At 49.8% G+C, this 13,784-nt stretch overlaps 1 protein-coding gene across 5 annotated transcripts in view; it reads left to right on the forward strand.

The window, feature by feature from the left end:
- The window catches only part of LOC131671042 (phospholipid-transporting ATPase ID), a 31,692-nt gene extending 18,466 nt beyond the window's left edge, over nt 1-13,226 (forward strand). For 2 of the 5 annotated variants that reach the window (XM_058947156.1, XM_058947155.1), the window contains exons 3-18: nt 2,876-3,231; nt 3,305-3,763; nt 4,058-4,412; nt 5,034-5,092; nt 5,167-5,379; nt 5,450-5,655; nt 5,754-6,552; nt 7,267-7,458; nt 8,299-8,782; nt 8,871-9,131; nt 9,199-9,391; nt 10,393-10,541; nt 10,616-10,968; nt 11,196-11,421; nt 11,492-11,727; nt 11,809-13,226. In XM_058947156.1, coding sequence (XP_058803139.1) covers nt 3,163-3,231; nt 3,305-3,763; nt 4,058-4,412; nt 5,034-5,092; nt 5,167-5,379; nt 5,450-5,655; nt 5,754-6,552; nt 7,267-7,458; nt 8,299-8,782; nt 8,871-9,131; nt 9,199-9,391; nt 10,393-10,541; nt 10,616-10,968; nt 11,196-11,421; nt 11,492-11,727; nt 11,809-12,228 — 4,674 coding nt within the window. In that variant the 5' untranslated portion in view covers nt 2,876-3,162 and the 3' untranslated portion in view covers nt 12,229-13,226. The remainder of the gene's footprint in view (nt 1-2,875; nt 3,232-3,304; nt 3,764-4,057; nt 4,413-5,033; nt 5,093-5,166; nt 5,380-5,449; nt 5,656-5,753; nt 6,553-7,266; nt 7,459-8,298; nt 8,783-8,870; nt 9,132-9,198; nt 9,392-10,392; nt 10,542-10,615; nt 10,969-11,195; nt 11,422-11,491; nt 11,728-11,808) is intronic. The other 3 variants (XM_058947157.1, XM_058947158.1, XM_058947159.1) reach the window with 3 other exon arrangements.
- The last annotated feature ends 558 nt before the right edge of the window (nt 13,227-13,784 follow it).

Genomic DNA, 13,784 nt, shown 5'->3' on the forward strand with positions numbered 1-13,784 from the left:
AACTTTTTCCGATAAGCGCGCTGCCCCTCTATCTTGGAGTTTATGGTTGCCATTGGATTCCTTAACCTACTTCCACTCTTCTATCTACGTGCGCGCGCAAACTCCTGGTGGACAGCAAGAAAAATGCGACGAAGCCAAGTCGGCCGGAGAGCCAACGTTAGACGCGTGTCGACGGCGTGAGATGAGACGCGCCGACGTTGCGCGGCGCGCGGCGGCAAGTCACGTCGGCAATCCGGCGTCGTCCACAACTCGCACGACCGTCGATCGATGCGACGCTCGACAATATATGCTTGGCCAAGGCTCGTGGATAAGTTTTGGCGGGCGGACCGTTGGAGAGGCGAATCAAGCCGAGAGCCAATGCGTGAGCTGCCTTCATCGGACTTTTCACCATTGCCACGAATGCTTCTTAATGTCCCCGCGTATCCTTCGATACGCCAAGACTGCAGCGCGAAATGTGGCTCGAGATGCATAACGGAAATACGAAATAATGAATAAAAAGTAAAGGGTTCGCGAGTTTAGCTTCGTGGCAGCGGCCGCGAATCAATTGTTGGGCTCGGTGGTGCACGTAGAACAAACTGGAACAACGTGATCCCTCTGGCCCCGCTTCGTCTCGTGTACGTACGCGCGCATTCAAATTGTCGGTGCGCCGACATGGGAAAACAATCGTTCCGGACAAGCAGCTGGGATCCACGAGTCATCCATGCGTCCCATTTCACCCCCCCCCCCCATCTCTCTCTCTCTCTCTCTCTCATCTCTACCTCGAATTGAGAAGTCGAGAAGCAGTAGCGTTGGAAGGTAATCTCGAGAAACATCCTTTGCTCAGCAATGAAAAATAAAGACGCGGCGTCTGATGGCCGGCTTATAGGACTTTACCGTAGATTCGCGCGTAGTCGATTGCATCTGGCGCATACTCCGACTGCCATGCTGGGTCTTACAAATTGAATAGCGGCAGCTATGCCGCATTGAAGCCTATATCCGCAGTTACCAAAAGCAATGCCTGGTTGTCTGAAACGAAAAACGGGCGAATTTCGTTTACCATCATTGGCGCTGCAATGTCGTAACTTTACATTAGCAGCCTTGACGTAACATCCGACTCGAGCGAATACGCGTTTTCTTCGGCCACGAAACCGCAACGCCTAATAGCCGCTCCGTCAAAGCTTTTAGCAGGCGCACCAAACGTAAACATCGCGTCTGACTGTCAATTACGAGTAGTGATCGCAGTCGCGCCAAAAATCAGGAGACAGAGGCGACCGAGAGCGCGGAGCGTTTTCAATTTCGCGCCTCGGCACGTATCGACAGCGAGGGCCTTGAGAGCGCTCGGATAAGGAGGTATGCTTACTTTTCCATGCGAAATTCAAATGCTGGACGCGTCACGCCTCGTTCGTCGAGCCTACACTCGCTGCTCCCGCGGCGCACTCGACATCGCGACAATGCTCAGCGGCGAGCCGTCGGGAGGTCTTTCCTTTGCTCGCCTCACGGGCGGGTGATTCGCTGCGCGAGCCGCCATCACCGCCGCGGCGCAAATTCTATTTGGCCGAGTCGCCCTTCGCGCGCGAAAGCTCGCCTTGACTCTGTTGTGCGGGTGCGCGACGTATCGAGCCGCCTGTTTCCGCCTTATCCTTTAGCTTGGCCGCCTTCGGCGCCGCTTCACGCATCGATCGCCCCGGCGCGTTTCATTTTGCATCGCGCGACTCAACCGTCAAAACTCTCACTCTCTCTCTCTCTCTCTCTCGCAAACACGCCCGCCTTTGGCGGCTTCGAAGCAAAGATTTCCCATGGCGATGCCTGCCAAGCTATGACGGACCGCTGACACGATTTGCACTGCTGCGACTGGCGAGTCAAGGTCGCCAAGTTGCTCGCGTACGACCATCTACGCTGTGGCTTGCGAGCTTGCGAACTCCCCCCCCCCCCCCCCCCCCGTCGATAGCCGTGCACGTTTCGAGCGCGAACGAGGATTTCCAGGAGAAAATCACGCTCGCTGCCATTCGCTCGTCTCTTATCGCGCGCTTTTGTTCGCGCTAATTATCGATCGATCGCGCTCCATTGTCGCTCTCTGTTCTCGCGTCCGACTGCTTCTGCTCAATAATCGTTGCCGCGCGCGTCAGCTGTATTTGTCGCGCGCGGCGCTATCCAGCCGTGTCCCATTGTTCTAATAACCTTGCGACAACTTCATCGTGGAGAATTGCCGTCGTAAAGTGGCCGCGCGCGGTAGCGCCTGTCGCGGAAAATCTCGAGCGCGCCAAATTGGCATCGTCTTGCCGAGCCGAACGGTTTATCTTCATCAAGAGCAATTTTCCCACTTCGAATCTCAGTGGCGGCAGCGCCGGCAGCAACGGCCTTTCCGACTCCAATTGTCTGGCCGTTAAAATGTCATTAATCGCGACTATCGAGCTCTCACGGCCTTAGCTTTCGTTCGACAGTTTTTCTCCTGGCCGCTGCTCCATTCCATAATTCTCATTTGCAAATAGCGAGCGAGCAGCGAGATCGACCTCGATACACGAGCATGCGGCTCGCGCTCAGCAAGGGAGATCGTCCGGAATCGCGGACAATGGCTTTGCGATTCATGCCTCGCTGCCGATATGCTATGGCGCCGCGAACGCGCGAGCGAGGCTGGGCACTTGCTCTCCTCGAAACCGACCGACAAATCGGAGCATCGAGAGGGGCGTACGCAAGGCATTCCTCGTAGAGGCCCAGCTGGAGCGCAGTCGCGCGTACCAACAACGATCCGGGCACACGCGTTCAGAAGAGCCGCAGCGGTCGCTAGTGGCTGCTTCTCCGAGGCAGACGGGAGATTCGGAAAAGCGAGACATGGCAAACGCAAGTGCGCGTACGGCGAACGCAACGCCAAGGCGAGACTGAAATGTGGTGTGCGAAGCCGGAGGCAGGGGCGCGCTGGGATGAGCGTGCGAATGGTGTCGGCGAGACTGACGAAGCTCAAGAAGAAGCGCGGCACGAGGGTGGCCGGCAGCGCAGCGGAGCGGGCGTCAGCGGCGGGCTGCCGGCGCGAGGGCAGCTAGGCCGCGGCGGGTAGCGTAACAGCAGTAGCAGCAGTAGCAGCAGCAGCAGCCACGAGGACGGGACGAGCGGCGGAGCGGCTGGGAGAATGAGGCGGCCCCCCCTGCAGCCGCCGCCGCGGGCCTGCCCCCGAGCCGCAGCTGAGCAATGAGCGCGCTGCAGGCCGCGCATCACAACCAGTACACCCACGACACCCTGGAGCTCGAGGTCTTTGAGGTCCGTACGGTCCTCCCTCCCTCCTCCCCCCTTTACGCCCGAGCGACGCCCGAACCCCTTGAGCCTGCTTCAGGTGCGATGCGACAGCGACGAGTCAGCGAGGCGTCAGCGTCAGCAGCAGCAGCAGCAGCAGCAACAGCAGCTACAGCAGCCACAACAGCAACAATCGTCGGACGCAAATGGGGGCGCGACTGCGGCCGGAGGCAGTTGCGGCAAGGAGCGCATGATCGCTCGAGTGGAGGACTTCGAGGACGACGACGACGACGACGACGACGACGACGACGACGAAGATGAAAACGGGCACGAGTTCGACGAGGACGACGACGACGACGACGAGGACGGAGTCAAGGGCGGCCTGGCTGGCTGCGCTGCCAGACGCCGCAGGCGCAGGAAGCTCCAGCATGGCCGCAAAGCCAGCACGAGGCGTCGGCGCCGCCAGACAAAGCACAAGCCGAGGCAGCAGGACGCGTCTGTATGCTGCCTCGCGCTCTCCACCTCGTCCAATACTTTCAATGCTGAGCTCGCCGCCACGGTATAGCCCATTTGCCTTTTCCCGCTTCTTGCGACTGCGACTAGTGACTCGTCAACTCTCGCCAGCTATAACGACGTTGCTGCCCCTCGACATAAGCAACGCGTCCGCTACCGGGCAGCCGAACACTCGCGAATCGTGCACAGAGCAAGCGATATACGTGATTTCTAGCTGCGGCGAGTTGACGAGTAGACGGCAGGCAGTCGAGACAAAGCGACAGAGAGAGAGAGAGAGAGAGGGAGAGAGAAAGAGAGAGAGGGAGAGGGAGGCAGGCTGAGCGCACTGTGTCTTCGACAGAGCACCCGTTCGAGCCACAATCGGCAGAGCCAGCAGCTGATAACGGATGGCGCCACGTCGTCGCGCGACGGCCTAGAGGAGGGCGGCGTGGCCGGCGGTGCCCAGGGCTCCGAGGCGGCGGGCCTATGCTCGTCGAAGCGCGACTCGTCGAGCAGCCTGGGCGCGGCGAGCGCGCGCCACGCGACCTTCCGCGAGAACCTGCTCACGGTCCTCGGCAAGCTGGTCGTCTGGAAGGGCGGCCGCTACAGACCCACCCCCACCTCGTCCAGCAGCATACCACCCGGATCGCCGCCCGCCACCGAGTGCATAGGCCGCGGTGGTGGCTTCTTCTCCTCCTCCTCCGAGGACTCGCGCAGTAAGCTCCCATCCTCTCGGCGCTCCTCGCCTCGGCTCGCACTCGCCACTCTCACCTCGCACCTGCTCCTCCCTCACCGCCTTATCTTCTCCTAATGATTGTCAACTCTGTTTTAGGAATAAATTTGCCCTCGCTAATCGAGGAACCTCTCGTTTGGCGAAACGGCTCGGCGAATCGCCCACTGGCCCGCGACCTCCGGTCACCTCCGGGCACCTCCGGGCTCGGAGCCTGCAGCGAACTCGCGTCGGCTCTCGATAGGCAGTGGGGGGAAAGTGCGTTGGGAAGCTTGCGCGCCGATAGCGATTCGATATTCCGCGAGCCGACTTTGCGAGCGCCGCGTGCGTCGCTCGTAAGCGAAACGTATGGCGAATCGTGGCGGTCGATCGACGCGAGATCCCACGCGCGAACCTCGGCCGACTCTATTTTTAAGGCACACCGAAGGCGCTCGATTGCGCCAACTCGCCACTTGGCGGCACTTGGATCACGTTCAAGTCTTGAGATCAGCTTGCCTTGCCGCATCACGCATGGGGGATCCTCGTGCTTGTAGTTTCCATTTGGCGACTCGCGAACGAAGCCCAATCTAACCACTGATCCATGCCCGTTTGCTCGTTACTCTTGCAGAGACGGAGAGGCGGATTCGCGCCAACAATCGCGAATACAACCTGCAGTTTAATTATGCGGTAAGCAGCGTTCGAGCGAGAGACGAACGAGTGGTCGACACGAGGCGACAATACTAACTGGTTGCGGCTTTCAGAACAACTACATCAAAACGTCCAAGTACTCGGTTCTGACGTTCCTGCCGTTGAATCTGTTCGAGCAGTTCCAGAGGCTCGCCAACTTCTACTTCCTGTGCCTGCTGGTGCTGCAGCTGATCCCCGCGATATCCTCTCTGACCCCCGTGACCACGGCTATACCCCTGATCGGGGTACTCACGCTCACTGCCGTCAAAGATGCCTACGATGACTTTGTAAGTATGCCAGAACGTGCCGGCTCGTGTCAGCGAGCGATCTCACTCACGCTCGCTTCCGCTCGCGCAGCAACGACACAGCAGCGACTCGCAGGTCAACAACCGCAAGTCGCACTGCCTGCGTGGTACCACGCTGCGCGAGGAGAAATGGTCGCAGGTGCAGGTCGGCGACGTCATCCGCATGGAGAACGACCAGTTCGTGGCCGCGGACGTGCTGCTGTTGTCGACCAGCGAACCCAACGGGCTCTGTTATATCGAGACAGCCGAGTTGGACGGGTAAGCGCGACTCTCGGCGCGGCTCTCGGCGCGGCTCTCGGCGCGGCTCTCGGCGCGGCTCTTGACGCGGGCAATAACGAGACAAGAGTACTTTACAGGGAGACGAACCTCAAGTGTCGCCAGTGCCTGCCGGAGACCGCGGACATGATGAGCAACCACGAGCTGATCGGCAACTTCGACGGCGAGATCATCTGCGAGACGCCCAACAACCTGCTCAATAAGTTCGACGGGATACTGACGTGGCGTGGCAAGAAGTACATCCTCGACAACGACAAGGTGATCCTGCGCGGCTGTATCCTGCGCAACACCGCCTGGTGTTACGGCATCGTCATCTTCGCCGGCAAGGACACCAAGCTCATGCAGAACTCAGGCAAGAGCAAGTTCAAGCGGACCTCCATCGACCGGCTGCTCAACCTGCTCATCATCGGCATCGTGCTATTCCTGCTATCGCTCTGCCTCTTCTGTATGATCGGCTGCGGCATTTGGGAGAGCCTGGTGGGCCGTTACTTCCAGGTCTACCTGCCCTGGGACTCGCTGGTGCCTACCGAACCGATTGCCGGCGCCACGGTCATCGCGCTGCTTGTCTTCTTCTCCTACGCCATCGTACTCAACACCGTCGTGCCCATCAGCCTGTACGTGAGCGTCGAGGTCATCCGCTTCGTCCAGTCGTTCCTCATCAACTGGGACGAGGAGATGTATCACGCGCCGACCAACACGCACGCGCGTGCCCGCACCACCACGCTTAACGAGGAGCTCGGCCAGATACAGTACATCTTCTCCGACAAGACCGGCACCCTCACCCAGAACATCATGACTTTCAATAAGTGCTCGGTCGCCGGCCAGTGCTACGGGGACATCATCGACGAGGCTACCGGCGAAGTGATCGACCTCACCGATGTAAGCCCACCAAGCTCTTTTCGTCTTCTTACTATCTAGACTAGTCGATGTTTGAGTGTGTTGTTCGAATTTTTTCCCGAGTTTTTCTTGTTCATACTGTTTTTTTCTCCTCTTTCTTCATCCCGCCCCTTCCTCTCCCTCTCTCGTCTACCACACACACACACACACACACACACACACACACACACACACACACACACACAAAATACATAACATTCTCACATAAACACACACGCACATGCTTACACTCACCGCGTGTACGTTCGCACGCGCGGCAATTACCCACCTCAATCTTGCGTCGACACTGCTTTATTTGTATTGTTTGTGCAACAGCGATAACTCGCCCGAATCTGCGCGGTACACTATACATACCCAACGACTTACGAATATTGCCAACATTCTGACTAATCATTTTTATAGATTACTTTTATTTAAGCGCTGTTTTCCCTTCGAATGCAACGATGATTTGAACTTACCAGTCTGGTGCAGATCATTGGCATATTCGCATGTAACGAGAGAAAATTGCATGACCTTACTCTTGACCATTGACCCGACCACCAGTAGGATTTCTTGCGTATATTACGTTTGTGGTGCATTTTTTCTGGGTTGAGAGGGGAGTGGGCAAACAAGCCAAAACGTGTAAAAACAAGTAGGGAAGAGAGTGCAAGGAGCCTTAGATAACAAAAGCGCATGTGTGTCCTGCATGCCACGCAGACAGGTAAAGCAGCAAGTGGGAAGGCTGCGCCAACGGTAAAGTGGAAAAATGGCCAAGACTTCGTGCACTCGGTTTATCATCCGCTGAGCGGGGCGAGCGTGCGGCTTCTGGAGCAGCAAGACCAACAGTCAAGACTGACAACTCCCGAGCCTGGCATCAACGGCGCCTCGAGACTGCCACTCGATTATTCAGTACGCATGCTTCTGTCTCAGAATCTTCGCATTTGATCTTCCATTTTTTGCCGCCAACAAACTCTCTCTCTCTCTCTTTCTTTCTCTCTCTCTCTTTCTCTACTCGCTTACTAAATTATTACTTCACACCCTGGCTGTGCTTGCCTAACTTTTCTTACATCCGCGATGGCATTAGGAAGCTTTTTGCATGCACATCTAACGCGAGGTGATTTGGCTGTGTGCTTTGAGTTACGACTTTTGCGTTTTTGCACTTGTAATGGTTTTGGACGTCCACGTGTACCTTACATCTACGGCTCTCGCCTTCCGCTGACTTGTACATAATATATATATATATATATATATATATATATATGTACGTGTACATATGTATATAGAGTCGTGTAACTGTGGCAATGGATTATGTCGATATTACGAGCTAATTTTAATAATGACTGCATATTAATCTGCTGACTTTGCCGGGCATAATCTTTGCATCTAATTGCGTTGGCATTCCTCTATGGAAAGAACTGCTGCGTTGGCTTGGCAATGACTACCAAACATCGCAGGGATAAATGTGTCTCGTCACTCCGTTATTCTTCACTGTAGACTATCATCTAACATTTAACGTAAAATCCTTGTGCTCGGCTCGATCTCGTAATCAACTGTCGTCATCATGCCTACGTCTACACACCTACATAACGGAATCGCCAAGAGAGATGCGCATTACGAAAATAGCAGGCTCAATGTCTACATGTAAAATGCTCGCGAGCAAAGAACGTGCCTAAAAAAATAAGCCGGCGTCGAGTGTGCACATTGGCGGAGGGCGCGTCACTTAATCGGCTCAATTTTATATTCCAACAGAGCACCCAGCAGCCGCTGGACTTCTCCTTCAACAAGGACTACGAACCGGAATTCAAGTTCTACGACGCCACGCTGCTGGAGGCAGTGCGCCACCACAACGAAGACGTGCACAGCTTCTTTAGGCTGCTGGCGCTCTGCCACACGGTCATGGCAGAGGAGAAGAACGGCAGTCTCGAGTATCAGGCCCAGTCGCCGGACGAGGCGGCTCTGGTCTCCGCCGCGCGTAACTTTGGCTTCATCTTCAGAGAGCGATCGCCTAATAGCATCACCATCGACGTGATGGGCAAGCGCGAGATCTACGAGCTGCTTTGCATCCTGGACTTCAATAATGTGAGAAAGAGAATGTCGGTGATTTTGAGGAGGGACGGCAAGCTCAAGCTCTACTGCAAGGGTGCCGACAACGTCATATACGAGAGGGTAAAACAGGGCAGCGAGGACATCATGGCCAAGACGCAGGAGCATCTCAACAAATTCGCGGGCGAAGGTACACAGGGCAAAGTAGCGCGCCACTCGGTCGAGCGACCACTGCGTCGTGCCCGCAGCCGATCGATCCAACGATTCTTGTGTCGCAGGTTTGCGGACGCTCTGCTTGTCTACCAAAGACCTAGACGAGGCCTTCTTCAACGACTGGAAGCATCGGCATCAGGAGGCGGCGATGAGCCATGAGAACAAAGAAGATAAGCTCGACGCCATCTACGAGGAGATCGAAAAAGACATGACCTTGCTGGGAGCCACTGCCATCGAGGACAAGCTCCAAGACGGCGTTCCTCAGACTATCGCCAATCTCGGCCTCGCGGGTATCAAGCTTTGGGTCTTGACAGGCGACAAGCAGGGTTAGTCCTCCCGCTTTTTTGCCCATTCCTTCTCGAGCCACGATCAATTCATTGTCCAATCTTTCAGAAACGGCCATCAACATTGGCTACTCCTGTCAATTACTGACGGACGAGTTGACGGACGTCTTCATAGTGGACGCGACTACGTACGATGGCGTGCAAACGCAATTGACACGGTATCTAGAAACAATAAAGGCTACCTCGAGCCAGCAGAAGAGGCCGACACTCTCCATCGTCACATTCAGGTGGGACAAGGAAAGGTCAGGCAAAACGAAAGAGACGGAGTACGATTAGTTCATTTCTACCAATTTTTTCTACTATACTGCATATTTCTCATTATAACTGACGATGCAATATTAAAGTAAGACCATGGAAATAATATGCTACTGATCCTCGGCCCCACCCTCTTTATTCACAATGAATGTTGCACCATATTCTCTTGTCTGGTTATGCTTATTCCTATCGAATAAAGAATTTTAAAGTCAGAATTAGCAAACAAGTAGATTCCCTCTAGTCATTGACATTACTTCCAATATGGCTTTCAATTTGGACATGTGGATTGGTTTCGGTTAAAGTATCGATCATTATAATCTTCAAATAAGCTTCGATGTTTGTTCATGTATATACTGATTCATTCTGGAAAATTGCTTAGAATAGTGAGTGTTTGCTTGAACTATTTATCAGTTCATAACAAAGTTTTAATTATCACTTTACTAGCCTCTGTCACAATTTATACCACAAGTACACAGTTCAAAACATTTTTCGCACGTACTTCAATCGAGAAGATCAAACCTTCTATACTATTACCACACTTTTCTTTAGTAATACAATTTTATCTTAAGGTTTCTTTACATATTGTTCATTTTAGAATAGACAAATACTTGAATCACTCGGAAATACATGGAATCTAAGATGTTTATTAAACAATAATTATTATTATTCTATGCTTGATACTCACTCCTTCTCTTTCTGTCTGCTTATAATTAATCTTATCGATAATAACAAAATCAAATACTGTTTTGTTGCTCGTGTCACGTTATGATATTCATAATATGTGCTGTCGCAGCATTTTGTGTATCATAATCGCTACAACAGTTTGTAAACATTGACGAGTGTATAGCTTTTGAAAAAGAAGAAACGAAATCAGCTTACATCTATGAATGCTTGCAACCACATTTATGAATTTCACAGACGTGGCAAAACGCTTGAAGTGCATATTTAAAGAATATCATATATTTTCTCTGTTGCTTCGACCTAATAGTGATACAGAGTATAATCCGACGAGAGAGGAAAGCGACGAGCATGAGCAAGATTCGCAGGTCGATTTTGCAGTGGTTATTAATGGACATTCCCTAGTTCACGCATTGCATCCTCAAATGGAACAGCTATTTTTGGACGTTTCCTGCCAGTGTAAGAAAATATCATAATCGACCTTGGGTAGTTGAAAATTTTGATGTTTAATTACGTACATGTCACTTTTCCAGGTAAATCCGTAATTTGTTGCCGAGTGACTCCCCTTCAGAAAGCCATGGTAGTAGAGCTGGTGAAGAAAAGTAAAGGAGCCGTGACATTGGCGATTGGGGACGGAGCGAATGATGTGTCTATGATAAAAACTGCCCACATTGGCGTAGGAATAAGTGGGCAAGAGGGTCTGCAAGCTGTGTTAGCCTCGGACTACTCGATCGGACAATTTCGTTTTCTCGAAAGGCTTCTTATGGTCCATGGCAGATGGTCGTACTACAGAATGTCCAAGTTCCTTCGTTATTTCTTTTACAAAAATTTTGCATTCACTTTATGTCACATTTGGTTCGCCTTCTTTTGTGGATTTAGCGCACAGGTAACATTTCTTGCTGCTTATCCGATTTACGTATGTAGTATGATCACACGAGATGAGTATAAGGCGAATATGATTCTAAGGTCTCCCACATTGAGTTCATTCTGTGGTCGAGACTTTCGAGCCTGAATGTTAAATTCTGTCTGATGTGGTGCATTAAGCTAGCAACTTTTTTCCTGGTCTTTACGTAAACTCGTGGAAAACATTATTCTGTTATTCGTTTGTTTCAGACCGTTTTCGATCCTATGTACATTTCCGTCTACAATTTATTTTACACGTCCCTGCCGGTACTGGCTGTCGGTGTATTCGATCAAGATGTTAACGACAAGAACAGCTTGATGTATCCGAAGCTTTATACTCCGGGCCATCAGAATTTACTTTTTAATAAAAAAGAGTTCTGCTGGAGCGCCCTACACGGCTTCTTTGCTAGTTGTGTACTTTTCTTAGTGCCCTATGGTGAGTAGACTTACAATATCAGTGTGATTATCGTGTAAACCGATGAATATCAACTTGTACTTCGTTGCAGGGACATACAATAATGGCGTTTCGCCGAAAGGTTACGTACTTTCGGATCATATGCTGCTAGGCACAGTAGTTGCCACTATATTAGTCATAGTTGTAACAGTTCAAATAGCTCTCGACACCTCGTACTGGACGGTCGTCAACCATTTCATGGTGTGGGGCTCGCTCCTTTGGTATTTCGTTATGGATTATTTTTACAATTTCGTCATAGGCGGTAGTTACGTGGGAAGTCTGACGATGGTAATGCCCGACTATACACGTTTAACGAGAAATATCAGTGAGAAAGCATTCGACGCTGATGGACGTTTACACTTTTTCTAGGCAATGTCAGAAGCGACGTTCTGGTTCACGGCGGTGATATCAGTGATAATGCTGGTGATCCCGGTGACGGCTTGGCGCTTTTTCTTCATTGATGTCAAGCCCACGTTGTCGGACCGCGTGAGGCTGAAGCAGCGACTTGTACAGATACGCTCTCGGCAGAGTCAAGACATTTTGCGCACACCATCGACTAGGCGAACGAGACGCTCGTTACGCTCCGGATACGCCTTCGCTCACCAAGAGGGCTTTGGCCGTCTCATCACCTCTGGCAAAATCATGCGCAAACTACCCAATGGCTCAGACTTCAAGTTTCCTTTTGCTTCGAACAACGTCTCGAAACAAGTCAGCGCCATGGCTACGACCTCACCAAAGGACAATACGTCCGCCAGAAACTCGCACACTCCCGACAACTTCACTCTCTGAAAGGGACTACTTTGTCATGTACGCCTGCTTTATGTGCCGAGAAAGACTATGTTGTGCTTTGCATATGTGTATTCTTTCGTGATACGAAGAAAAAGTCAAGAGAAAGAGAGACAAAGAGAGGAAGAATTACCGGTATTTGTTTCTCTTCTTCCTTTTGTCTTTCAATCGCAGAACATGAGCTTTAAATTTTTAAATGATTTTGATCAGATACATAATTTACGATATCAAATGAAACATATTTAGAAGTCAATGTTCGAATGATTAAGTCCAACGTATTTTATTTTTACGTTTTTTGTTGAGGCTTGAGCGTAAGGGATATGTGTGAGCTATGGTTTACGGACTAAATACAATGTTTATGCACAGTGATTTATGTCGTACGTTAAGTTTATTCGTTTATAGAATTTTCTTTAATTGATTCGGACTATTGTAATGAAATAATAAAATTCTTAACAGACGTTGTAGTCGATCAAGGCGACTAATTTTCCTCCCTCGAGAGCTTCGTGAATTGTTTATCTCTGATGAGACAAAAAAAGAACAATTAATTCATATAAATTATATGTAGAAAATCAAGAACAGAACGTGTCCATCGAAGCTTTATTATTTAAGAAAAAAAACATATTCATCATAGTCTTATACGTGTAATATAAAAATGATCTACCATGAAGAATTATTATATTCTAAAGGAATTTACATTAGGCGTTAACGTAACAAAATAATGATAATGATTATATTAAATATTGCCTTTGTAAACATTAATACGACAAATGATAAAAACTGTACAATAGTATTGATTGTAAATATTTTAAAGAGATATATTAAATGTTAAGTATACATTTTTTAAAAAGAAAGTAATATATAGGTAGAAAAACAATCTATAAAAGAAAATCTACGAAAATAGTAATTAAATTATATTATTACAGATAATGTTTGCCTTGGACTGACTACTGAATACGATGTGTGTGTGTGTGTGTGTGTGTGTGTGTGTGTGTGTGTATAAATTATATATATATATATATATATATATATATATATATATATATATATATATATATATATATATACATATACATATATACATATATATGTATAAAATTAAAACATAAATTAAACAAATGAAGCAGTAGTAAAACAATAAAGTATGGTATTTCTACTTTCAATACTGTAAAACAAAAGAAGTGAAGTGTAAGCCGAAACTAAATTATATCGGAAGAGTGTGTTCTACAATCAAACTATCATTTAAACATCGAGTCTCTGGGAATCATTATTCTTTAACATCGTGCCTGACTATGTTACACCAAGATCCTCCGCGGTCATTAACGTAGCATCTCTCAATCAATCGTATGTACTGCGTACAATTTTCATTTTTAAACATCGAACATTTCTTACGACAAAAAAACAATTATAAAATCGCTGCGTTCCTGTAATTTACGCAAAACGATTGAGAAATAAAGTTGTAATTATCACAAGACTGCAAAGATTGTTTATGAAATTGTTTGCTGAGGCAATTTAAAAGTACAGGATAATTGCGCGGCTCCAAAACTACTTAGGGCATATTT

The sequence above is a fragment of the Phymastichus coffea genome, unplaced genomic scaffold, assembly GCF_024137745.1.
Source record: "Phymastichus coffea isolate CEN01 unplaced genomic scaffold, Cenicafe_Pcof_1.1 PCOF00118, whole genome shotgun sequence".
Lineage (NCBI taxonomy): Eukaryota > Metazoa > Arthropoda > Insecta > Hymenoptera > Eulophidae > Phymastichus > Phymastichus coffea.